Raw genomic sequence first — 25,996 nt, 5'->3', positions numbered from 1 at the left:
ACGTCATATTGGCAAAATTAATGCGTGTAGTCATTGATACTTACTCTTCACGCTGTAAGATTGATAATATATTTGCGTTTACTGATAGTACCGTGGCGCTCGCTTGGATTCACTCGTCCCCCACGCGTTGGCATACTTTCGTGGCGAATAGAGTAGCACAAATTCACGACAAGTTAGATCCCTGTTGCTTTCATCACATACCGGGGAAAGATAACCCCGCTGATTGCCTGTCGAGAGGTTTAACCCCTGCGCAATTGGTCGTGCATCCATTGTGGTTCGCAGGGCCGCAGTTTTGTTATTCATCACTCACTGAATGGCCGGTTCACCCCTTCGATCCCGCGTCTGTCGATGAAGCACCGGAAATGAAACCTAATGTATTAGTCACTACCGCCCCATTAGACTGTCACACGTCGCCTCGTGTCTTCGGCGAACTCGCAGCACGCGTCTCTTCATGGCCAAAGTTACTGCGGATTGTGGTGTATGTTCTCCGCTTCGTTAAGAAGTTGCCGAATAAGTTTGAAGTATCTCATTTAGAGCAAGCTGAATTGACAGTGTTAAGAGACCTTCAATCGGCACACTTTCGCAATGACATAGTTAGTGCTCAGTCGGGAGACAAAATGACACCTGCGCTTATGAAGCTTAATGCTTTCCTTGAAGATAGAGTATTACGTGTCGGCGGGAGACTTACTAATGCGGATCTGAACTATAATAGTCAGCATCCAATAATGCTCCCTCGCAAAGATCGCATTGTTGATCTTATCATTGATCATTATCACCGGAAATACTTGCACGCTGGTCCCCAGTTGCTTATGTCTTTATTAAGGCAAAAATACTGGATTCTAGCTGCGCGAAATATAGTGCGTAAACGTGTGCAACAGTGTAATGTCTGTTTCAAGGTGAAACCGCGAAACGATCACCCCTTGATGGCAAGTTTGCCGGCCTGTAGGGTACAGGAAGCGAAAGCATTCTGTCACACCGGAGTGGATTACGCCGGACCATTGCAGGTTTTGCCGTTTCGTCGTCGTGGTGTGCGCAGCCAGAAGGCTTATATTTGCTTATTTATATGCCTTGTCACTAAGGCAGTACATATTGAATTGTCTCCTGACCTGAGCACTGACTGCTTCATGAATGCGTTTAAACGTTTTTTGTCCCGCCGTGGCCCGGTCTCGGTAATGTATTCGGATTGTGGCACCAATTTTATTGGCGCGAAAACACACCTTAATGAAGTTTTTGCATTGCTCGAATCGGAGGAATATAAGGATAAATTTGCCAATGAGTTGCGCGAACATCGCATTGAATGGAAGTTTAATCCAGCGTCGGCACCTCACTTCGGAGGGCTATGGGAGAGTAATGTCAAAAGCGTTAAATCTCACTTAGCCAGAGTAGTTGGCAATCAGTTGCTTACCTTCGAGGAAATGACGACTTTACTCGTCCAAATCGAAGCGATTCTAAACTCTCGTCCTCTAACCGTGTTAAGTAGTGATCCTGCTGAACCGTTGGCTTTAACTCCATCACATTTTTTGGTAATGACGCCATTAAAGTCACTCCCGGTGGAAGACTTGTCAAATCAGAAGGTCACTCTGCTCCAAAGGAAACGTATAGTTGACAGTATGGTTCAATCCTTTTGGAAAAGGTGGAAGATTGAATATCTTAACACCTTACAAGTTCGTAATAAATGGTTGAAAACTGGAAAATCTATTCAAACGGGTACCGTAGTGCTTCTTAAGTCTGACAATAGTGCTCCGTTGGATTGGCCTCTAGGCGTTATTAAACAAACGTTTCCCGGAAAAGATGGCATAGTCAGAGTTGTGGATGTCCAGACTAAATCTGGAATCTATCGTCGACCAACTGTGAAGGTTTTTCCACTCCCTAATCAGTAATTTTATACAGTCCGCTTAATTATTCTTAGAAGTAAATAAAATAATATTATCTTTATTAGTATCAATAAACTCTAATTATACATCTTTGTTAAAAATAAAATAAATTTAACTAATATAAATTGTAAAGTAAACAATAGTTCAATACCTAACTTAAAACCCGTATTAAAGACAACAAGTTCATTTTATAAATTATAAATAAACAGTAAAATAAATAATTGTTAAATTAGGACAAAATATAATTTAAATTAAACTACTTCAAATAGCTCAATAAGTAATAACTCACTAAAAAATAAACTTGCAAATTAGGTAATTTTTGGGGGTTTTATTGAAGGACTTTGTCCTGTCAACCCGGGGGGCATGGTTTGGCCAAATATTATAAATTCCAAAGCTGTAAAAAGAAACAAAAAATATAATGCTCTTAAATCTAGTTAATAGGCAGTGGCTATTCCCATCCCTTTCGCACGTATGTGCGCATCTATTACCTGTCTCGCTCCTTACCCCTTTCTCACCGGAAGGCCGGAAGCGAAGAAAACAAAACCAGTTGCTAATTGACCGCGTCCGCGCACGTTTCGAGTTCCCCAAAAATATCGGGAAAAACTACATAATTTCAGTGAATAAAGAGCTACAGTGAAGTGATATTTGGTGTGTGGTGTTAGTGGAATAGGACTTCCACCTTTATTCCACGGGAGGCCTCCCCAATTTGGATTTTGTCGTAAACACGAGGTGAGTCCTTTGAATCCTTTCCCCTTTCTGCCACTGCCTAATTATTTAGTAAAAATAAAACCAATTTCTATTAATAATTATACAAAACTCCAGCGCCTTAACAATTTCATTAGTTTTTTTTTACTTAGAATCATGTTTAGAACATTTTTTTGCAAGATGAGTACCATCTATCTAGATAGATAAAATACTTATTGAGATATCTAGTAGTTTTTAACAATGTTGCTATTTTATAAATTACCCTAAAATAGGGGTATTGTTTGTTTTACTTTGTACCTCGTTTTGACTTAATAATAATTATTATATTTATAGTGAAAAATCGATAGGATTAGAAAAGAATAGTTTTTTTTGCGTATAGTATTTTTTTTCTCTTAAATTCGTGTCGTCCTTCACTTACAATAAGTACAAGATAGAGTTCGAGCTATTTTTAGTCCTGTCAATTTAAGTTAAAAACTTAAAATTAAGTTGGTTGCCCGAATCAGTACTATTATATAATAATATATACCAACCCAATAAGCCTAAGCCAAATAAACAATGTTTCCTCAGGACCTGCTACGCAGCTAATCCCCGCCCAGACGCTCTCATGAAAGAACAACTGGTAGAGATGACAGGACTCAGTCCCAGGGTGATCAGGGTGTGGTTCCAGAACAAACGCTGCAAGGACAAGAAGAAGACTATCCAGCTCAAGATGCAGATGCAGCAGGAGAAGGTGGTAATTATGACTTTGTGGACTTGGTTTGATTGGTGGTAGGTGAGGTCATACCTGACCGATTTTCATAAGTGCTGGAGTTGTAAACCTATTTTATTGCCCAGTAGGTGTTTACTCTATTTTTTGATATAGTACCGTCAAATCTAATTGGTGAAGTGTCAGAAAACCGCGCACCGACGATTGTTTAGTTTTTATTTGAGTTTGAAACTTTTTAAAATTCAAACTGGCTACTTCTTTTAAAAAGAGCCTTAAAGCGTTACTTCGACGGACAGAGTAGTAAAAATTCAGCTAAGTTTCATCATACCAGTTGATCTAACAAGATTCGTTCAACAGGAAGGCCGTCGGCTGGGGTACATGTCAATGGGGGTACCCCTCGTAGCAGGGTCGCCGGTGCGGCACGAGCCGTCCGGGCCGCTGCCGCTGGAGGTGACGGCGTACCAGCCGCCGTGGAAGGCGCTCTCGGACTTCGCCCTCCACGCCGACCTCGACCGCGCGCCGCACCACAGCGCCGCCTTCCAACAGCTCGTTAATCAGGTAAGTTTGTTTGTGTCACTTCCTTGATACTTTGTCTACCAAACCAGAAGACTAAAATTCAATTCTTAGCTAGGCTACATGACAATGACAGGCGCTTTCCAGTAGCTTGCTAAGAGAAAGTAAACGTATGTAGATGGTAGGTAGTAGGTTACCCACACCTTTGTAGTTTAATCGCTGCACAATGCACTGCCATGACCACCTAAAAGGATTTCGATTCCTAATCACGTCGATTTAGAAGGCGAATATTGCCTCCTTGCCTCGGGTGTCCAACAAAACAACCGATACTAGAGTCGCGTGGCGAAGTACTCTTATTGTCGTTGGGTATATTATACAGTATTTTAGATTCTAACAATTTATCATTAACAGTAGCTGCAAGCTACCGAGCCGTGCTAGTCAAGTTGGTAGAACGCTTGCTTGTCACTTTGAGATCGCATCCAGCACAGGCCTAAACCAATGATTGTCAAACTTGTTTTCGAATTCATGTTTGGATCATAAATGATTATCACGTGGTCAGCGGTGAAGGAAAACATCGTGAGGAAACCCACATTTCCGAGAAATGCTTTTTCAAAGGCATGTGGCTTAACCTGTGGGTTGGTTTTCCCTTCGCGGGTTGGAAGGTCAGACAGGCAGTCGCTATAAAACCGGACCTGTCAAGTCTTCAGGTTAGGTAAGCGGACCATGTGTAAAACGGGATAATGCTAGGGAGATGATGAGTAGCTGAAAGCTGTCTTCTAAAGTTTTCTGGCTCTTTGGAAATGTATTAATAAAGTAATCTTTTTTCCAGATGCACGGCTATGACGTGCCGTCCCTCCCGCCGCCGCGCCCCCCGCACGGGGGAGAGGACAACTATGTCACCTACCTCGAGAGTGATGAGAGTCTGCCGCCGTCGCCCTAGTGTCGCCTCACCTAATGCCTACGGACTTTTCATGTAGTCGCTTTGACAATTTGCCGACTTGACTTGCAGATGGTTTTTTTGGGACGAACTCTAAAATTGTGTGGAGGAGCAGAGATATTGGTGAAGTAATCAGTGTTGGATTAGTTCGTACGACTCTGTTGGATAGCCGATAGTCTTACACACTGTGCTGTTAGATTTACTCACAGGTACCATAAAAATGAGATTTTTTTAAATTAACTTGAGACGATGCTTTCGAGGGACTAATTTCGTGACGGAGGTACCCTGGTATAGTACTCCAGTTGCATTTTGTAACAGTCCAAATAGCATCGTCATAAAAACAATGTCATTACGTCATTGATGGTACCTTGTACTATAATAAAAAGTGATTTTTGCCTATTAGAGAAACAATGTGTAAGATTGTGGATCTCTAAAGAACTTACTCGAAAATTCTTTAGTGTATGTAATTTTCTTAGGCGATTTGAGATTTGTATTTATTTAAAATTAAAAGAATCTACAGGAAATTAAAAAATAATTGTGAAAATGCTAGGGAAAGAATAAGTAGGTAAAATTATTAATCTTTATGTGATGTTTACCATTAGTTTATATTATATTATTATTTTGGGTATATTTTACGTTGTATTAGATCTGTTAGCTTATTGTATATAGATTTTGTGTAAATAAAACTGTATAAATCTAAATATATAAATAAATAAGTGCTAATTAATCCTTAAGCGTATTTTAAAACATAGAATAATAAGGCCTGTAAAATAATATGCATGTATGTTTAAACTAAAAAACAAATCATTTCACAAAATAACTGTTAATATTAACTGAAATACAGTGTTAAATATTGAAAATAAATGTTTTTTTTTACGTTTATATTTGAAATCTAACATGCGAATAATAGAGAAATGTAACTTTTTCTAATAATTATAAAAAGGAATGTACTTACCTAATCTTTGATAGAGATTATCCAATTTTTAATTTATTTGGTAGTTTAAACTATACACTACTTATTATTGTGAGCATAATATTAAAAATATTGAGTACTTACGTTGACTTTTATTTTTAAATCCTTGTAGTGTGTTCATATCCGCTACTAACATAAACGCCTATGCTAAGGGCATATTTTTGTAATGCCGATTAGTCCCATTTGCGGATACTCTGGCATTTACCAAACTGATAACGACGTCCTTGTATATCATAATAATACTGCGAGAAATTTCTTTCTATAAGGATCAATGATAAATGAGCAAGTTGGACGACACACGAACCTTTTTTATAATCATCATCCCAAACATTTAGCATTTTTAACAATAACTTAGTCATTTTAAAAGACCTGACAAAATTACTATAGCAATCTATTTGTAGTGTCTCGGCCCTGATTGCTTTAATAATAGTAGTAGGCGCTTGGTAATATATAATTTTATTATATTGGTACTTAATATTATTTCTCGACCAATTTCAACTACATACATGTTAAATATGTAATAAACTATAGTAAAAATATAAATAAAATAACGAGAGATACAAGCAAGCAAGACTTTTTTTAATTTATTTTGATGGTATTTCAGTATTATAACTGGCAACATTTTGTAGTAGCTGTCAATGTCAAACTCACTGCAAAACACCGAAAGGTCGGTCGCTCAAATGATAACAAATCTAACTTTTTATCACTTTTAGTTCAGTTTTCTGTTTAGTAATGGTTCTTAGTCATCATTTTATGAATCTCCCATTATTTTCCTAAATAAAAAAATTGATTTATGAATTAAATATTGCCATTTCAGTGTTAAAATTGATGTAAAAATGAGTGCCGGCGAAAATGATATTGTGAAGCGGAAAAATAGGGGCACGGGACCCGTGAGTACTATTTTTAATTATTTATGTAAACATTCTAGCTATAATAAAATTAATCAAAGCCAACAATGGCATCAGAAAATTGAAAAGAAAAAGTTTACAAGTTTGAAGTTGTCTAAGTTATTTTAGTTTCTTTTAGTTCTATAAATGTTCTAACGTCTCAAATGTACATCAGATAAAAGTTAAATGGTAATTTTTGTCTCAAATTCAATATAAAAACATTTCACTGACTCCCACTACGGTTCGTTCCTAGGACGAAGGTAAGCTTATCCTTATCAAATCAGTTAGCATTTACCGGGCACCTTTGCACCGGATCAGTCAGTGGCGGGTTTTTAATAATTAAGTAAAAAAATATATATTACAATGGTGCTTCTTCTATCGTGTGGGTTGTGAGGTGGAGTAACAACCTCATCAACCCAGGCAAAAGGGTTACTATTGACCTGCCAAAGGCCCCTGACATGACTAATGTAACAACTACTTACTAAGGGACTCAGGGCACACCATGCCTTCTGAAGCATGGATCATCTTACTTTCGGACAATATTATCGCCTCATAGTAGAGAACCATGTAAACATCTTTTGACAAATCACATTCTTATGAGATTTTCTTCAACTAAATCCCATAATTATTCTTTTTAGAATTATGGCTATGCATTTAAAAGTTTAGAAGACTGATATATTTATATGTAGCCTGGCCGAATTCCGAAAGGTCACCACACATAACACACCACCACCACACACACACACACACACACACACACACACACACACACACACACACACACACACACACACACACACACACACACACACACACACATACATACATATGTTACATGCTATGTACTATATAATTAATTGCTCTTACTTTAAGATTTGTATAATTATGTATATTTCTAGTGAACTATTGTATGTATTGTATTTCTAGTTGAACATTAATAAATAAATAAAAAAGTTATTTATAATTGTAAACTCTTTGTCTTTATTTATAATCTACAACCCGCTCAATAGAAGACTGTATGGCAGTATTATCTAGTTATAAAATGCAACTATAATTATTTTAAATTCCGCTTGATCAATTAATAAAACAGTGATTATATCAAGAGTATATGAATATCAACAGTGAATATTCTTTTAACCGGAGTGTTGAATCAGCCATTGTGACCGCATGATATCATATCTTTCATTTATCTATTGACTATCCCTTTACCTTGAACATACTGTCATCACTGATAATGATAATGGATGTCTATGGCTATCCATTGATTAACAAAAGATTTTAATGTGTTACTAACGTAGAGGTACACTCATCGTAAGACGAACTAAGAACCCATAGTATACATATTAGGTATATTGATGAACTTATAGAAACTGATTTTCACTTATTTATTTAAGTATTTTACAATACTTACTAACAAAAATCAGAATCATTTCATCATCATCATCACTAATTTAAGAGCCACGCTCTAGTCGGTGTAGCATTCTCCACGCTACTTTTTTAGGGAAAAATAGGGCAGTGATTTCCCTCTTGCCTTCCGCCGCGCAGTACGCTGTCTGACGCGACTGTGATGGCGCCCAGAGTAGTCTTATTTCAAAGCCGTGCTAGGACTCCTGTCCTCCGCCTCTGAATAGTACTGACAGTTACTGCTGCCCTCTGTCAGGTTCCAGGTTACAGTCCCTGTGACTTGCCCCTTCCTGCATTACCGTACCGATGGCTCCCATCTCCGCCTCTGCACCAGTTGAAGTCTTCAGGGCAGGAGTTCTACGTTATACCCCGTAGGTCTGGGTCCTTATCCGAACTCAGCCACCATCTCACTCCGCCCCAGTAAAAGGCAGAGAAGCTGATTAAAGCAAACTAGTTTTACTTTTTTTTTGGAGTAATGATATGGGCGATATGTTGATCCCTTATCACCATAAGGTTCATCATATCCAGCTTACGACATCATATCAACAGTGGCTGCAAGTTGTCTTTGATTACTTGTGGCTCTGCTCATCCAATTAGGGATTATGGGCGTGAGTTTGTGTGTAAGTATGTATGTATTTTTACTCTTTAAGGTGCTTGAAAAATTGGTGGATAGATGTAATACTTCTCTAAAGCCGCGCGCGGTTGCTTTGCCGCGGGGGCTGGAGGTGGGCTGGAGTGTGCGAGGCGCTCTTCTTTGCTCTAAACCTATGCTTTTTAATAATGCACATTTACAAACACGCAGCGGACGGCCAATCCGAGCGCCCGCCCGCCTTTATGATTAAATGTTTCTTTGGTTGGCACTACCTACTACCTTTTCCGGTGTCGCCATATTTCTTTTCTCTTGTTAGTCTGTGTTTATGTTCACCGGGTTGTTTTCAGTTTTTTATCTTGTCAAATCTAGTGTAAAACCTCATGAAAGTAAACAGTGATTCCAAAATCGTATTAGTTTAATTTCTGTCTAACACATTCAACCTAAAACACTTTGAAATCTGGTTGTAGACAATTTTCAAGGCCAATTATCGACAGGTCGACAACTGGTTTGCCAAAATAGTAACATTATTATTATGTACATCAATGGTTTTACCCATGGTACAAAAAATCAAGGTATGCTCAATCCTATCAAAAGCCGCCATTGCTAGCCGTTTGATGACGCAAGTGTTACATGAGTGTTACCATTAAATAGACTAGTTTCCAACCAGTCAAATCAGTTACTTTTTACTAAATGTCAAAACACGAAATTACTATGGAATATGTATGAAAAAGCACACTGTGACGTTATGGAAAAACGTGATAAAATGTCGGACTTATTATTACTTTTTTCTTGATTAAAATTCATAAATAAGTTAAATACAAAAAAGAAAGTGTTTTTCGTTAGTTTTAGATCTGTCTTTATTTAGTAATCAGAATTTCATAATTTATCTTGAACCTAATACACGACCCAATTGGTATCTCCAACATTCCAAGGACTTAAATTTTACTATTGAAAATTAAGCGAATCACAAACTATTAAAACTGTAAATAAATCTTTTACTCATCATCGTCATGTCCCTTGTGGTTTCCCGTTTTTCACAGGGCCCGCTTACCTAACCTGAAGATTTGACAGGTCCGGTTTTTTAACTAAATCTTCACTAAAACTAAAAGTCCAACAAGTCTTTACTAAAAGTTCATCTTTAGTCGTGGTTAGGTAATTTATTTTTACAAAATGGCAACAGAGGGTGGGATGACGTCAGCGCGGCTAACCTTGAAATGTTAGCTGTCATTTTGAGCATACCTTGATTTGTTATACCATGGGGGTTACCTACCCGAGTTTCATTACACTCTAACCCGGAACAGAATATTCAATATGTATTCAGATAACAAGCAATATAATTTAGATTTATAATATACGCAGTATAAAGCATTTTATAGCATCATAAATATTTATTGCGACAATTAAAAGAACTTTTTATTTTGTTTTTACACTCGTAAAATGAACCGTAGTATCTACTACGACGCGATGACGGATGTTTGCGCAAAAGGTTTTTAAAGTGGCATACATAACATACTTAGTTTTAGCAAAACTATATTTATCAAAGTTATGTATTTAGGACCTTAAATAAATGAATATTAGCTCCGCTTCCTGCAGACACCTCCTAATTTTATTTTAAGTTATACGCGTCATTTCCTTATCCGCCGAAAAGGAAAGGGACGGATTATTGACCACAAGTTAATTTTAAAATGAATGAATTACCCGTGGGAATAAAACGGGCATCTCTTTGTTATGCAATCCGTTTGACGTGCTGTCTACCTAATTCTCTGGGGTTATTGGCCGATGTTAAATTTTTAGACGGGTTGTTTTAGATTTCTACTTAAAATTGACGTGTACCTATTCCATAAATTTTATGCCTGTCGATTACCCGTCCCTTTCTTTTTCAACGGATAAGAAAGTGACAGGTATAACTTAAAATAAAATTAGATGGCGTCTGCAGGAATTAGCACCATTTAGGACCTAAAATAAAATGAGAGGCAAGCGTTCCAACTGGGTTACCATGGCTTCACAGAAATATTACACATCACATGTCAGTGAGTGATTATTTAGCACAGTCAGTGATTATTTAGAAGATATGAATGCATGGGATTAACTGTCTGAGAACTGATATTAGGCAGCTAAATTACTCAATTGTATACCACTATTTTGTTTTTTTTTTTCAAAGAACGTCTAGGGCCCTGTGCCGAGGTTTTTCTTGCAGCTTCTTTTCCCCGGCTATACAGGTTGTGAGAAGCTGCAGTAGTTTAAGGCGGATGAGACGTTCGTTATGTAACATTGACGATTCAAAGTGTAACTATGTTACCTACTAAATAAAGATATTTTTGAATTTGAATTTGACATGTTACAATGATATCAAACCCGGAACTTATAGAACCTGCTAGAGTCATGTGATTCACTCTAAAAGTGGAAAGCAAAGGATCAAAGGACAAACAGAATTTTCCGAAAGCTTATTCGTTACATGATAATGTCAAAGAATGAATTAGGTACTAATCCCTTGCATTAAAAATACGATAGTATCTTCGAACATAAATTACCAAATATACACTAAAATGCATTGCATAGAGAGCAAAGTATTGTTGAAGGTCAAATATTAATAAAAATAAAAAAGCGAGGCAGTATATAAAGCGAAGGTTGGTGGTAGAGCTGGCAGAAGAAGACCTAGAAGGACGCACATTGACCAAATTGGAGATGTCCTTAAAAAAGGTTTAGTACGATCTACTTTGAACGGTCTGAACAGGCGTACGTGTATGAAACGATTGATGATTGTGGAGAAAGCAAGAGAATTGTGTGTCAGGGTCGAAGCAAATGGAATTCCATTGTAATTAAAACACATAATAACGGATTCTTACCGCGTTCAAAGCAGGGATATGAGACTCCCGATATTTCGACAACGTTGCAAGTGCCATGATCACGAGATTCCATTGTCTCTGCTTACTGCGGTGGGAAATAGGCGTGAGTTAACGAATACAATATTATTTAACGTATAGGGGATTCCCCTTGCCCTTTGTTTTTTTTACCCCTGCCCAGGGGTACGGGTGAAGACACGGAGATGAGAGCCATCGGTATGGAAATGCCAGACGGAAGAGGCAAGTCACAGGGACTGTAACCTGGAAGCTGACAGAAGGCAGCAGTAACTGTCAGTACTACTCAGAGACGGAGGACAGGAGTCCTAGTACGGCTTTGAAATAGACTACTCTGGGCGCCATCCCACTTGCGTCAGACAGAGTACTGCGGAGCGGAAGACAAGAGGGAACACACTGCCCTATTTTCCCTAAAAAATATCATGGAGAATGCTACACCGACAAGAGCGTGGCTCTTAAATTAGTGATGACCTAAGTTTCGGTGAATTGATAAAGTTCCTGTTATGTTGGTTTTGAAACGGGCAATAAGCGATATTTGGAGTTTTTATTTTATGAGTCTAATGCGAGCGCGAGAGAGGCGCAGAGAGAAGTGGTTTCTTCCGTCAGTGTTGCCAGCAACACGAGAGAGCGGCGAAAGAGCCACGAATGAACGGCGACAGAATCACTTTGTGAAACTGTCTTTTGGTAACGAAATTTCCAGGCTTGAATCACCTGATTGGTCGAAAAAGTAAGATGCACGTTAAGCAGTTAGTCCGGGCTATTAACCGTAAAAACACGTCCACAAACCCGCAGTGGAGCAGCGGGGTGGATTATGCTCCATACCCCCTTCTGTTGATGAGGGGAGGCGTGTGCTCAGCAGTGGGACGTATATACAGGCTATTTATGTTATGGGTTGCAGTTTATTATCGTTCTTATTGTCAATGTCACAGTGCAACAACCCGCCATAGTGCATGAGCCTCCTGGCTGTTATAAGCCACTTTATCTTATTATCTGGCTGCTCGGTGTACATCTAGGTACTATTGATTTCCTGCGGGTCTACCCGGGGCTTGATAATAATTTGCTTGTGTATAAATTTTCAAGAAGAGCTTACATGGAACAGATTAAAGAGAAGGCGAACGTAGGAAGTAAGGAAGTGAAGGAATTGGCCTTTGATCGACAAGAATGGAGAATGCTACACCGACAAGAGCGTGGCTCTTAAATTAGTGATGATAAATTTCCAGTTGAACTTTACCGCCTTGATACAGAACAAAAACTAAAGATAGAAGCCCCGATTCCTGCAGACATCTTCTAATTTTATTTTAAATTATACCTGTCATTTTGTTATCAATCGAAAAGGACGGATGATTGCCAATTGACAATTTTAATGAATGAGTAAATGAATGAATAACCCGGGTGGATAAAATAGGCATCTCGCTGATATGCAAACGCCGGATGCGTGCTGTCAACTTGATTCTGTCGGTTTATTGGTCAATGTAAAATATTAAGAGATTGACGTGTTTCCTAAATTTTATGTATATACATATATATTTATTAGTATATAGTTAATTCTGAATATAATACAAAGGGCAACCCACCTAATAACTGTAATAAAACATAAGCCACCCAACGATAAAGGATCATAAATAACTATGGCAGTATCTATGAAAGTATCAATAAATAATTTTAGTTCTTACTGGGCCGTGAGGTGGCAAGTGTGGAATTCAAGTGACAGAATAAATAGTGAATACCTTCTTTTTGAAGTCGGTTAAAAATGGGAACCGACAGTGAAATGAAGTTGACGCATCGGAAGAAAAACCGATTCGAAAAGGTAGGACCATACGTTACAGAACGTCAAACCGGATGAGAGCCGTCAGCGCTCTCCATTTGTCCGGCCAAGTGGTTAATGCCATGCAACATCGCCAATAAGTCACATAAAAAAAAACAAAGGCACTTTTGGCGTGTGGCCTTAACAGAGTAGTTTTTATATTCTCTTTCTAATTGGGGCGGAAGGCAAGAGGGAAACCACTGCGCTATTTTTCCCTAAAAAGTAGCATGGATAATGCTACACCGACAAGAGCGTGCCTCTTAAATTAGTGAGGAACTGGAACTATCTATAGATATAAGGCCAAAACCATGGTTTAAAACCATTTAAACCAAACCGTTTAAAACGAAAGAAGCCGTTTAAAACCGAAATCAACAGTTTTGTACGGTTTAAAACAGCTGCTGTTGATGACTAAGTATGTTTTTCTTAATTAGGTATAACTACATTTTCTTGATTTTACCGAGGTAGGGAGATAACGGAGTACCTGCAAACTGTGTAAAGAATTTTTGAATGTGTAATATACTGTTATTGATAATAATACAGTTAGTGTGATTAGTTATAGTTGGTCTGTCGTGGTTCTTTCTATTGATATTCTATAAACAAATGAAAACGAAACATGATGTCAGGTGATGATTTCGTTTGGTGTCAAAGCCAGGGACCTTCCGCGTGGGATTTCGAATTTAGTCCGAATTTGTGCCATCGAACATGTTCCACTCAAACTTCCGTGAAAATGGTGCACTCTTGCCACCTCTCAGTTGGCCACTCACGACTCACGACTCGGTGGAGCGACGAGCAATTAAGTTCGGGCATAGGCAGTTTTTTGTTTTGGTTTTCCCCGAACGGCAAGCCAAAGGGAACTATGCCCATACAGCCATGTCTTATGTATTTTTTTTTCTTAATGATGATTAATGAAATGACGAAAGGTGATGACGGTGAATGATGAAACCTAAACCCCCACTCTCGGAGTCGAATTCTACTCCAAACAAACGAATTACCTCAAAAGTCCGCATAAACTTTCGAGTTATAAACCGGCTTTTTGGCACGAAGCGAAAATATATAGTTACACTTTGTTTATTGAATATTCCGATATATTAACACTATGTATCGCGAATGTTTTCCCACTAACTTAATGCGATCATTAACCACAAAACACCACTTCGTATTAATGATTTAGATTATTCAATACAGAAAGCAACCGTCCCGTTCCCGCCAAAAAGCCCGCTCATAGACAACGACTCCTTAGTGAAGAGTCGACTCCAAAGTTTAGAACACAGACGAAGGGTAGCTTGTCTGTCGCCCTCCCGACCCGTGGTACAACTGCGATGTCCAACTGGTTGTACTACGGAGAAGTAAAGTTACCCATAGTTCAACTGGTTGTTCTATGGGGAAACATCTTTACCACTGGCTCAACTGGAGTGAGTTGTTCTTTCCTTGGTCCAACTAGTTGTACTACTAGGAAATTTAAATGTATCTATGGAACAACTACTGGAACAAGGCTAAGATATTGGGACATATAAAGTCCAAACCTGAGAAAAGAGTGGTCGGAATGTGTTCTGTATTACCCTTAATACCAACCGGGTAAATCAATGAGGCATGGACATACATAAAGAACGAAGTAAAATCATTGGAATTACTGAAAATGGGTAAATTCTTGGAGTACATAAGTCGCGTTTGGTTAATTAAGAAAATCAAAATGTAAATAACTGTCTTCGGAGAACGTCATAGGACGAATAATGTGGCCGAGTCCTTCCACAGCGACTTAAACAAGGCAGTTAACAAGAATAATGTGAATTTAATCAGATTGTTAAATGCACTTCGTGAAAAGGGTAACTTGTCCAAGGGACCTATGCCGAAGAAGCATAAGGTCAGTAATAAAAGAAGGGCGCAATAGGTATATAATGAACGATGATTTTGTAAGACATGTACAACTACAGTTCCTGGATGGACATATAACTAGTGGGCATGCAATCGACAAATTGCGTTAGGCACATATCTATAAAGATGATGAATAATATTTCTCAAAAAAATATTGCACCTTTATTGCACCAATCGGTTGATAGTCATTTGTTTTGTAGATGTTCATCTTATCCCCGTGGTTCAACCAGTTGGACATAATTCCACCGTTGTACCACGGGTCATATAATCATAAATATAAAAAAAAGAGTTGAACTATGGGTAATTTACTTCTCCGTAGTACAACCAGTTGGACATCGCAGTTGTACCACGGGTCGGGAGGGGTCTATCGGTCTTTTATAGGATACACTTCGGTGAGTGTGCGCAGGAACTTCACGAGTTAATTTCACCCACTCCATTCCATCTACGGACAACTAGACGTCGGCAGGCATTTCATCCTTATGTTGTGGATATACCACCAATCCGCACTAAGCGTTTTTTCTCTTCCTTTTTGATGCGAACTGCAAAGGTCTGGAACTGTCTGCCACCGTCTGTTTTTCCGACTCGTCATAATCTGGGAGTTGTCAAGGCTAGAGCGAGCATTTGCTAGGTAAGCGTAATCCACCCTAGACCACATCGTCACTTACCATCAGGTGGGATTGTAGTCAAACGCAAGCCTATTAAATTAAAAAAAAAAAAAACTTTTTACTTTTATCTCTGACAGAACTTGCGTTACGATGGTACTGCCTTCCGATATTTGAAAACCTATCCATATACGTCTCACTGCAGGGTGCAGGCTTCTACTAAAAAAAACAACAATATATCATTCATCAATTATTAAATGTTAAACACCATTTTATGAATGGAAATTCCGCTTTATACTACTCATTACTTATTATCTTTAGTATTTGCCATCTCATGTGTATTTATTATTTATTTTATCTTTGATCAGTGCCCTGTTTCTCAAAACTTACAAACCCTGTATTACAATAAAATTTTGTTGTAATTTTTTTCATAATTTTACTGTTTATCAAAACTACACATGTAAATTACATGTTACAAGCGTCAATATTTATTCTCCTCTACTTTTTTTGATAAACGTAATTTACACGTACTGGTGAGTAACTTGTAGCTTGTGAACGTGTATACTTGTAAGTTTAGATAAACACGGCACAGTTTGGTAATAAACTATTTGTTTCCGATAAACTGATTTGACAGCTATTCTCTTGTATTTAATGTCAAAATAATGCAACCGTAATACTAACGCACGTCAATTGTTTTTTCCAATACCGCAGCTTTTATAACGATTGTTACAAGTAGAACTTGTAGTGATACAATAAAATAAATCATCAATAATTACAATAAAATGTAGTCAGATACCGCTAAAAATAAAATTACCAAATTATGTGCATTTGAGACGTTATTTACCTACGTTACAAGTCACGATTTTTATTAAGAACCGTTGTACTTACTTTATTATACTACAAAATTATTTTTACTAAATAAACATGAATCGTGTTCTAAGTATTTACTAACATAGACACTTCCTATTGTCACTAATAATATTTAATTTTAGAACACTTTTATTAAATGTAAAAATATTAACAGATACATTTTTTTAAATGTACAGTTTAATAAAGTACTTTTTTAAATAAAATTTATTAAATGTTGTAAATTGTACAAACGTAAAACTAAAAATTTTGTTGTGTAATTAATTTATTTAATCTTTTTAAATGAAATTATTATCGACTTGGGTTTATAAATCCTGTAATTTATTGTTAAATTAAATAAAATAAATAAATTAATGTATTTTTATATATTTTCAGAACATATACACTGGCGTCCCGACCATCGAGTACGACGAAGGCCGAGACGAAAAGCCCTGGCAACGGGTTAATCTCACATTTATACTATATACTATCCTAACCCCTTCTTTTTTCACTGTCACTTCCTCTGTTTAATGTATTTTTCTTCACAAACATAATTAATTTCATTTTTTATTATTATTTTTTACATGTATATGACAAAAACAAATCTTACAGCTAAAATATCAATTTTACAAAATTATGTTATATTAGACGAATTGCATTAACAATTTATATTGCATCTCTCATCAAATCATACAACTGCTGTTACTTACAAACTAAATCATTAACATTCATTCTAGATCATATTTTCATCAGCTCAGAGTTTGTTTACAGATTTATTTTATCTCAAGATTCTCAAGTACATATTTGTAAACGTCTTAGATATCGAATAATCTTTTCATTCTGACACTTGAGAAAAGTACAGTAGGTATTGTGGTTTGTGTATAAATGTATTCAGTAGGATCTTGTCACTATAAGATAAAAATATGCTATATTTAGTCGAGTGTTAGTGTTTTGTAGAGTCAGCCTTAGACAGTAGTTAGTTGTAATACACTTCTCTCGATTTTGTTGGCATAGAATCTCTTCAATCGTGTTAGCAGTTTAATTTTGAAAAAAAAAAGAACAAAATGAATCTTTAAGAATGAAAGTAGGCTTCAAGTATGTTAATTATCACTTTCTTTTAGGCAAATTCTGATATTATTTACTCCAGATATTAATTTAAAACACATTTTATACTTTAGTAGAATTTACATAGTTTTAGCCTGCGTAAACGCGAAAAAAAGTGGTTTTAGTTACTATGCCCTTAACAGTCACTATTTGTATTAAAGTTAGTTAGGCTACCCTACTTAACTTAAAATAATAAAAAAAATGAATGAATATTATTGATCATAGTTTAAAACGTATTTCCAATTATAACGTAAATATTAGGCGAGCGAATAGCACATTTTAGTTAAGTTAGTTTTTTTAAATATATTTTTTTATTTTATTTTTTTATGTTTTTTGTTACAATTTTTTTAGGTGTTTTCCGAAGTCACTAGAAAAGGAACACATTTGTATGAACCCGTCAAATCAGTGAGTAACTATTGCGAATTGGTAAAATCAGGGTATTTCATGTTGTATCGTCGATTTTCAGGTAAAAATTGGGTTATTTTGTGTTGTTGGTTGTTGAAGTCGGAAATATCGACTTAGAAAAATGGGAAAAATATTTTTAATTGTTTTTGTTTATCAAGGGGTATTATAAATGTTATTTTTTAAGGTATTTATATTTAAGTATATTTTTAAAAGCTTTTTAGTTTAATATCGAATTTTATGAAATATTTCTGGGATTATTAGACATAGTAAATAATTTATTTTTATGCGAAAGTTACTTAGTAATTATAGTTACATTGATATTGTGTAGTTTGTAACTTCTAGATAAAGTATATCCATTTTACGTCCATATTGGCGGTTACTCTACCTATATGTAGAGTATGCAAGAGTTTCGTAATGTTTCAAGTGCGTAAATAAACATTAAAAAATCTTATTAAATAAATATGACTAACATACAATTTGAAATCCATACCTTTAGCAAAAACCACATCACGCGCCTTTTTGAAAAGTTTCTTCATCATCATCTCCCGTTTTCACAGGATCCGCTTACCTAAGCTGATGACTTCACAGGTCCGGTTTTGAAGGTGAAACCACCCCAATACAAGTGTGATTATCTTCAACAGAACCTCGATTTTTTACAACTTATTTCAATCCGGGTAAAAGAGACGTAATTTTTATACCTGGATTAAAACTAGCTCGTCTATTGCGTGGTTAACAAAATCACAACCTAAAAATATTCGAATGCTGTTCTTCTTGAATGTGTTCCTCTAGTTATTAACTGACTTATAATGTACCCTCATTGGTTTTTAAAAGATGTGTTGCTGTTGCAGTTTCTTGTCATTTCTTCTCCTCAGCCATAACACCTTGCGAAATGACGTAAATTCAAAAATGTTACATTGACCTTCAACAAGTTTATCCATGATAATTACGTTAAATAAATGATTCTGATTTCTTCAAAAAGGCGCTTTCGTGGTTTTCTTTGTATGGCAACGACATGAGGTTTTATTATTTACAATGTTATATATAACGTTACCATTACTATCTAAACTGTATAAATATTTGATAAGTTTGAAATATGAGTCGAATGCACAAATATTTAAAAAACGCTAAGGCCAAGCCAAACGCTGAGGCTTAGGCCGTAAGCGGCATATCCGTATTTATTAAATGAGTAAAACATACATTTCCGATTAGGAAATAGATTTTAAGAATCGATTCGCCATATTGCTCATATCTACACGCATTTTAGTATCAGTACAATAATCTTGTCTTTACGGTATATTTAAAATTTCTTCAGAAATCGATAACTCTTGAATCATTTGGCAGATAAAAAATATTTTTCGTTAATTCTATTTAACACTATCTCTAAATCTTGTTTCTGGGTAATATTATCATTTTCATATTCTTTAATAAACTGTTCTGTGTTATATATATAATATTATGACATTACTAACTTCTAATTTCATTCACGAATGATTCATAAGGACGTATAACATATTTATTTTCATTAATTAAATTTAAATGTACGGGGTTTTGTAGGATATTCTTCTTAAATTGACTAAGATTATAAATGAAAAATTGAACTAAAAAAATATATGTTTAAATCTACACCATTACACATTAGATATTACATTACACTACATATACGTTACATTACTTTTATTAACACTACACGTACATAGATTTCATTGTTTTACATTCGATTTATAAGATTTTTAAAAACTATTATGATTTATGAGGTCCCTAAAATATCTTTTCTAAAAAATAAATACGAACACTGTAAAAACATATAAACATATATACGTAAAATATATTATAATAGAATACATATAATATTAGGTATAATATATTGATTTAAAACATAATATCAATTCAATTATCAAACAACAATTATTTTATACATGCCTCTGCCATAACATTTTTTTTTTTAATAATTATGTCCCCGACGAATGAAAAAACAGGTAATTGTCACGTTAAATCTCTACAGTGCCATTTATATATTTTTTTTTGGGAACGTAGCCTCATTATGAAATTGTATTTTATAGAAAAGTTTAGCTTTTTTAATCTATTATTTTTATTATTTATTCAAAGTAACAATAAACATAACATAAACATAAACTGCCTATATACGTCCCACTGCTGGGCACAGTAAACAACAAACATAAACACAAACAATAAACATTTTATAATAAAAATAAGTTGCCTCATAAACCTATGGACAGGCTTTTCTGTACACCTTAACTTATATTTTGTAGGTACGTAGATACTATAAAAAAAATATCTCTATTTTTAAAATATAATATGAATTTATTATATTATTTCTCTGTGGAATGTTTTTCTTTCTTTCTTTTTCTCATTGTAGATAAAAAGATAGTTTCTTTGATTAAATAGGTATTTAAGTGTGATGAGATCAATTTATATTATAATGTGATGTATTTTTTTTATTATATATATTTAGTGTCTCGTGTCGTTTATTCTGTTTTTTCAAAATGTTTTTTTTTATGTTGTCTTTTTCTGGTATATGTGTTCTTTGGCAGACTTTCCTTTATACCGGGATAATTGTACTTTTCCGAGTACATAAAGCTTTTACGGATCCTTTCTTTATTGTAATGATTAAATTTAATTGTATTAATATACATATTATTTTTGTGTCTGTCCTTTGCTTAAAGCTTAAATGGATTTTTTGCTTTGTTAATTCATAAATTTGTTTCTTTGTTAACTATTGTTGCTTATCGATAAGTCTCGGTCGATGGTCTATCGATGATTTAAAGAAAACATAATACAGATAGCTCATTTAGATCAATTATATCGTTAGAGTTTATCAGATCAATACTATAGTGATAGTATTGATTCTGACTTATTGCAGACTATCGACACTATCGATATTATTGCTTTAGTCTATTGCAAAGACTGTCGAAGTATCGACACTATCGATACACAGCTATCTCTATAGTATCAATAATATTGCTGTGTAACGATAGTATTGATCTGAATGATCTGTCGATACTATTCGTATTTTCTAAACTAGCATAGATGATATTCCATCGATATATCTAACCGGCTTCCGTGGTCCAGTGGTCGAGCATTGGGCTCACGATCCGGAGGTCAGGAGGTTTGGTAAAGACATAACAGGCTCATTACAGGATCAGCCTATAATTTCCTTACCAAACTAGGGATCATGTGATTTTTGTGATATGTCCCCACCGGGATTCGAACCCGGGGCCTCCGGATCGTGAGACCAACGCTCAACCACTGGACCAAAGAGGCCGTTACTAACCGTAGCCGTGACGTTAACAATTCTGACGCCTTGTATGACCTGTTCGATCTGATTTCTACAATCGCTTTGCTTTTGTATGACTATGACTCTGTTATATAATACTGGTTCAGATTCCTGTACACACCATCTAACTTTATTTTTAGTTATACCTGTCAATTTCTTATCCGATGAAATGGAAAGAGACGGGTATAAATTTATGGAACACACGCCAATTTTAAGCAGACCTAACAACCTTCTAAAAAGACAGAATCAAGTTGACAGCACACGTCAAACGGGTTGCATACCAGCGTGATACCTATTTGATTCGCCTTGGTTATTCATTCATTTTAAAATTAACAGCTGTCGGTCATCCGTCCCTTTCCTTTTTAAGAAAATGACAGGTTTAACTGAAAATTAGATGGTGTCTACAGGAATAAGCACCACTATGTTACTAAGATAGTATGTGGATATAGATACCGTGTGCGGCGCTGGTGTTGCTGTTGGGATCATACCTGCTGCTCGGGTATCTGACGCAGCTGGTGGAGGATGAGATGCCTGGGGTCGTGCATGAGAGAGATGTGGAGATTGATGTGAGTATTATAGTAAACTGAAAGAAGATAGAAAAAATCTTATTATTTTAGGATTCCACAGATACATTACAACAACATCTAATCAAATAAACTGCCAACGGTTTCGGGGTACCGAACAGAGCATAGTATGCCGCTAGTCATAAGTTGGATGTTCTATATATGCGTCGCGCTATGCGAACTTCAATACCGCGTTCCAGGACCGATAAGCGCCATCTATGTTGTATGGGCGGAACTAATTTGTGAACTAATTGAGTCTGTCATATATGTATACCTTCATATACTATGCACACATGTCTTCCGTCGTTTACAATGAGAAAAAAATAAAAATTGTAGTCAGATGGGATTCGAACCCCTATTTCTTGTCAATTCGGGATGAGCGTGTTGACTATACTCCATTGAGTCATAATGGCCGCATTCCCATGATTATAGTACCTATTATCTTTGGCAACTATCGAAAAAGTTGGCTTAGCGATTATGTTCACTCCAAAATGCATGACGGATCCTGGTAACCGGTTTCCATCAGAATCAGCATAGCACTAACTAAACATTTTTTGGAGACAGGAACTGGTGCTTTCCTTTTCCTTCGCTCCGCAAGATTCGTCACCCACGTCGCGATATTGAACTGACGGTCTTACTCATCTTCTACCTAGCGTTTTAACAGGGTCCGCTTACTTGACCTGAAGATTTGTCAGGTCCGGTTTATTACAGAAGCGAGCACTATTCCCGGACTCACTATTCCTATTATAATCTACAAGTCCTATCTATCCAGAACTCTGAATCGTTCAGCGAGGAAGCAGCACAGCGCTACTTGAACGTGACTTCAGGCAACGGCCCCCGCGTGGCCGGCACCGCGTACCACCTGAACAAGACAAGGGACCTCAAGGAGCTGCTGGACGCCATCGCGCTGCAGGGACGGCTGCCAGTTTGGACCGACTGGCAGAGGACTGATGGTAAGAAAATACTCACGATGTTTTTCTTCACCGCTGAGCACGTGATAACCCAACATGAATTCGAAAACAAATTCCACAATCATTGGTTTAGGCCTGTGCTGGATTCGAAGTATTAGAGCCTGCGACCTCAAAGTGAGAGGCAAGCGTTCTACGAGTACCAACTCGGCTGCGGTGGCTTTTTTATAATAGGATATTAATACTCTTCACAGGCGACTACTGGTTAGCTTTCAACCCACCACACTTGAACGTATACCGGAACGTATCCAACGTCATCGCGTTGCTGGAGGGAGAGAGCGGAGTGCACGCCAACGGTAGCCTCGGCTCGACCCTGCTGGTCAACTGTCACTACGACTCCGTGCCTTATGCTATAGGTGAGCTTCTAAAGTTCCAACATTATTATCATTTCTTTTTTGTTGTTGTGATTATATAATCATCCTTGTCATTGTCGCCATCATCGTTATCGTCATGATCATCTTCGCCATCATCATTGTCATCATCGTCATTGTGAAAATCTTCATTGCCAACATCGGCGTTGTGAACATCGTTATTGTCAACACTGTATTTGTCTTCATCATCATCGTCAACGTCAACATTAGTATCGTCGTCATTGTAGTCATCATCATGGTCATTGTCTTCATCATCATTGCCATCGTCATCATTGTCATCATCGCCAACGTCACTGTCATCACCATCATTACTGTCGCCGTCAATGTCATCATTGCCATCGTAATTACCGTCATTATAATAGTTCAAAATGTTAGAAAGGACACAATCCATCTTTCGATTTTTACTACATGTTCTCGGAGACAGTAGCTGATGCATTCTTTCTGTTCCCAGTCCAGTATTTGAAACAAGAAGACGATTGGAAAAGTCTAAATAAAACCTTATGTCACAGGTACATCGGACAACATGATATTCTGTGCGGTCATGATTGAGACCCTCAGCAGGCTCTCACGAAGACAACAGAGGTTGAAACACAACGTGGTCTTCTTGTTCAATGGCGCTGAAGAAAATCCTTTACAGGTAATACTATGTGCCGGATGCTTCTTCTATATCGTGTGGGTTGTGAGGTAGATTACCGACCTTATAATTATGGAGCCGTCAAAAATCAATCTCATTTTACTTTAAAAATAAAAACTAAAAAGAATCTTAAAATCTTTATCTTTTCAACTTATTTTCAAATTTTATTTATGAATTATATAACAATGACTACAACGTTTGACAGCTTTTATTGATGACGTCACAGTACAGTACAAACTCCAAAGAAAACTTTCGTTTTTACGTTTCGTAACCGGCGTGGTCGAAGATTTCCCTCAATCAGAGCTTATCGCTATCGACCCACTAGGGTCGATTAATTCTTTCAAATATTTTTCCTCTAAGACGACGCCATGAGCCGAGGTTCGAGCCCAACTGCGCACCCTCAGGCCTGTTGTCTTAAATGTTGTACCGGGTGAGAGCCTTCAGCGCTCCCCATTTGTCCGGCCACGTAGTTAATGCCATCTGCGGCAAAACTACAATAAGTCACGTCAAAAACTACAATATGACGTCATTTGACTACTTTGTCAAGTAGCCTATTATAGATGATGAACCTAACCATGTGTCTTGGTATATTTCAGGGTAGCCACGCGTTCCTTCAACACGCTTGGTCCAAGAACATTGTTGACGTGATCAACTTGGACGCAGCCGGTATGAATGGAAAACCTATAATCTTCCAGGTAAGGGCTGATTGTTACCATATCTCCATTTATTAAAGTCATATTTTATAGTACTTAGTTTAATGTTAGGTTAAAGATAATTGCTTATTAGCTTGTTGGCTATATTGTAATATTATGAAGTATATATTTAAATATTTGTAATACTTAATTAAAACACATGGTTCTTACCGCGTTAATCAGGGATATGAGACTCCCGATATTTACATTGTTGCAAGTGCCATGATCACGGAACGACTGATAAAATTGAAGGAGTAGGTAGATCCATCATTTTCTAAGGGCAAACATATCTGTCTACTCTCTTTCTTTGCCGCTTGTTTCTATATTTGATGTCGGAACCGTCGGTTTGTAATATTTTATACAGGGTGTTAATGATACCGTATTGAATATTGAGGGGAAGATTAAGTGGGAGCTGAAACAGCTCATCATTCTGAGTTAATATCAAGTGGAATTTTCCTTCACAAAAGTATGATATTAAAATAATTAAAAAAAAAAAACTAACATTTCATATACACGTAGGTTTGCACGATGTTCTTACGAGGTGAAGGTTACCCTGTTCAAAAGCTATTGCCAGAGTTTATACACGTGCAACCTTTGGAGCAATTACACCAAAAAGACCTTCAGTGCTCTGCGCGTTCAATATAATAACGCCTTCAGGGGGTTGTTGGGGCTGCCCTGGCGCTGCAGTGCCTCGGGGATGTTCGCCTCCTGGAGCACTGATGGCTTCCAGGCTGTTCTACGCAAGCGTGTGGCTTCTCTGTGGGAGCGAGTGCGGGGCAGCAGCAACAGTCTCCTGAAGGTGGTCTCACAAAGGATGGACAGTCCCATCCTCACTCACTGGATGTACATGCATGTGACATCCAATGAAAATTATAAATTTTACTAACTTAGATATAATCTTCTATTACTAACAAAATATGGATAAATATCTGAAATAAATATTTCATTCATTCATTCATTCATTCATATACCCCTTCGGTATTCAGTATACAACAGTGTCATATTGGAATTTGAATATAAAAGCGTCGCGCTGTGCAAACTTCGTTAGCGCGATTCAGAACTGCTTTGAATGAAGTTTGCGCCATCTGTTGGATATGGGCGAAACTAGCTGGTCAACTAGTTGGGCCTGCCACATCTTCATTCTTATTGCACCCCCTTCCAGGTAACGGATCCCCGCATACTAGCGGCGTATCGGCGCGTGGTGCCACGTCCAAGTGGTCAGAGCATTGGGCAGTTCCTATTCTCATCAGGGATCATACCATCCGACACCGACTTTCGGATTTGGAGGGACTTCGGCAAAATCCGGGGTAAGAGAACCAAAGCCAAACCAAAATACTTTTCCCTGTAATTTCATTTGACCGAAACATCAATTCATCGAAAACGTTGAATCT

At 36.9% G+C, this 25,996-nt stretch overlaps 3 protein-coding genes across 11 annotated transcripts in view; all 3 read left to right on the top strand.

Annotated features, from left to right (window-relative positions):
- Positions 1–5,742, top strand: part of LOC126377368 (insulin gene enhancer protein ISL-1) — a 67,506-nt gene extending 61,764 nt beyond the window's left edge. Inside the window, exons 7-9 of one of the 2 annotated variants that reach the window (XM_050025095.1) lie at positions 3,147–3,309; positions 3,643–3,843; positions 4,628–5,742. In XM_050025095.1, the coding sequence (XP_049881052.1) occupies positions 3,147–3,309; positions 3,643–3,843; positions 4,628–4,738 (475 nt within the window). In that variant the 3' untranslated portion in view covers positions 4,739–5,742. Of the gene's footprint in view, positions 1–3,146; positions 3,313–3,642; positions 3,844–4,627 lie in introns of both variants that reach the window. The other variant, XM_050025094.1, reaches the window with a different exon arrangement.
- LOC126377320 (S phase cyclin A-associated protein in the endoplasmic reticulum) overlaps positions 1–25,996 on the top strand; it is a 526,515-nt gene that overhangs the window by 251,046 nt on the left and 249,473 nt on the right. The gene's annotated exons all lie outside the window — the stretch shown is intronic.
- The window catches only part of LOC126377331 (endoplasmic reticulum metallopeptidase 1-like), a 38,066-nt gene continuing 18,418 nt past the window's right edge, over positions 6,349–25,996 (top strand). For 2 of the 7 annotated variants that reach the window (XM_050025023.1, XM_050025021.1), the window contains exons 1-9: positions 13,117–13,256; positions 16,970–17,035; positions 18,029–18,082; positions 21,827–21,943; positions 22,713–22,893; positions 23,103–23,264; positions 23,789–23,916; positions 24,510–24,608; positions 25,768–25,912. In XM_050025023.1, coding sequence (XP_049880980.1) covers positions 13,200–13,256; positions 16,970–17,035; positions 18,029–18,082; positions 21,827–21,943; positions 22,713–22,893; positions 23,103–23,264; positions 23,789–23,916; positions 24,510–24,608; positions 25,768–25,912 — 1,009 coding nt within the window. In that variant the 5' untranslated portion in view covers positions 13,117–13,199. Of the gene's footprint in view, positions 6,599–13,116; positions 13,257–16,969; positions 17,036–18,028; positions 18,083–21,826; positions 21,944–22,712; positions 22,894–23,102; positions 23,265–23,788; positions 23,917–24,509; positions 24,609–25,767; positions 25,913–25,996 lie in introns of those variants that run through there. The other 5 variants (XM_050025022.1, XM_050025025.1, XM_050025026.1 and 2 more) reach the window with 5 other exon arrangements.

The sequence above is a fragment of the Pectinophora gossypiella genome, chromosome 23 (genome assembly GCF_024362695.1).
Source record: "Pectinophora gossypiella chromosome 23, ilPecGoss1.1, whole genome shotgun sequence".
NCBI classification, from domain to species: domain Eukaryota; kingdom Metazoa; phylum Arthropoda; class Insecta; order Lepidoptera; family Gelechiidae; genus Pectinophora; species Pectinophora gossypiella.
Note: the sequence above shows the minus strand (reverse complement) of the source record. Positions and strands in the feature narration are given on the sequence as shown.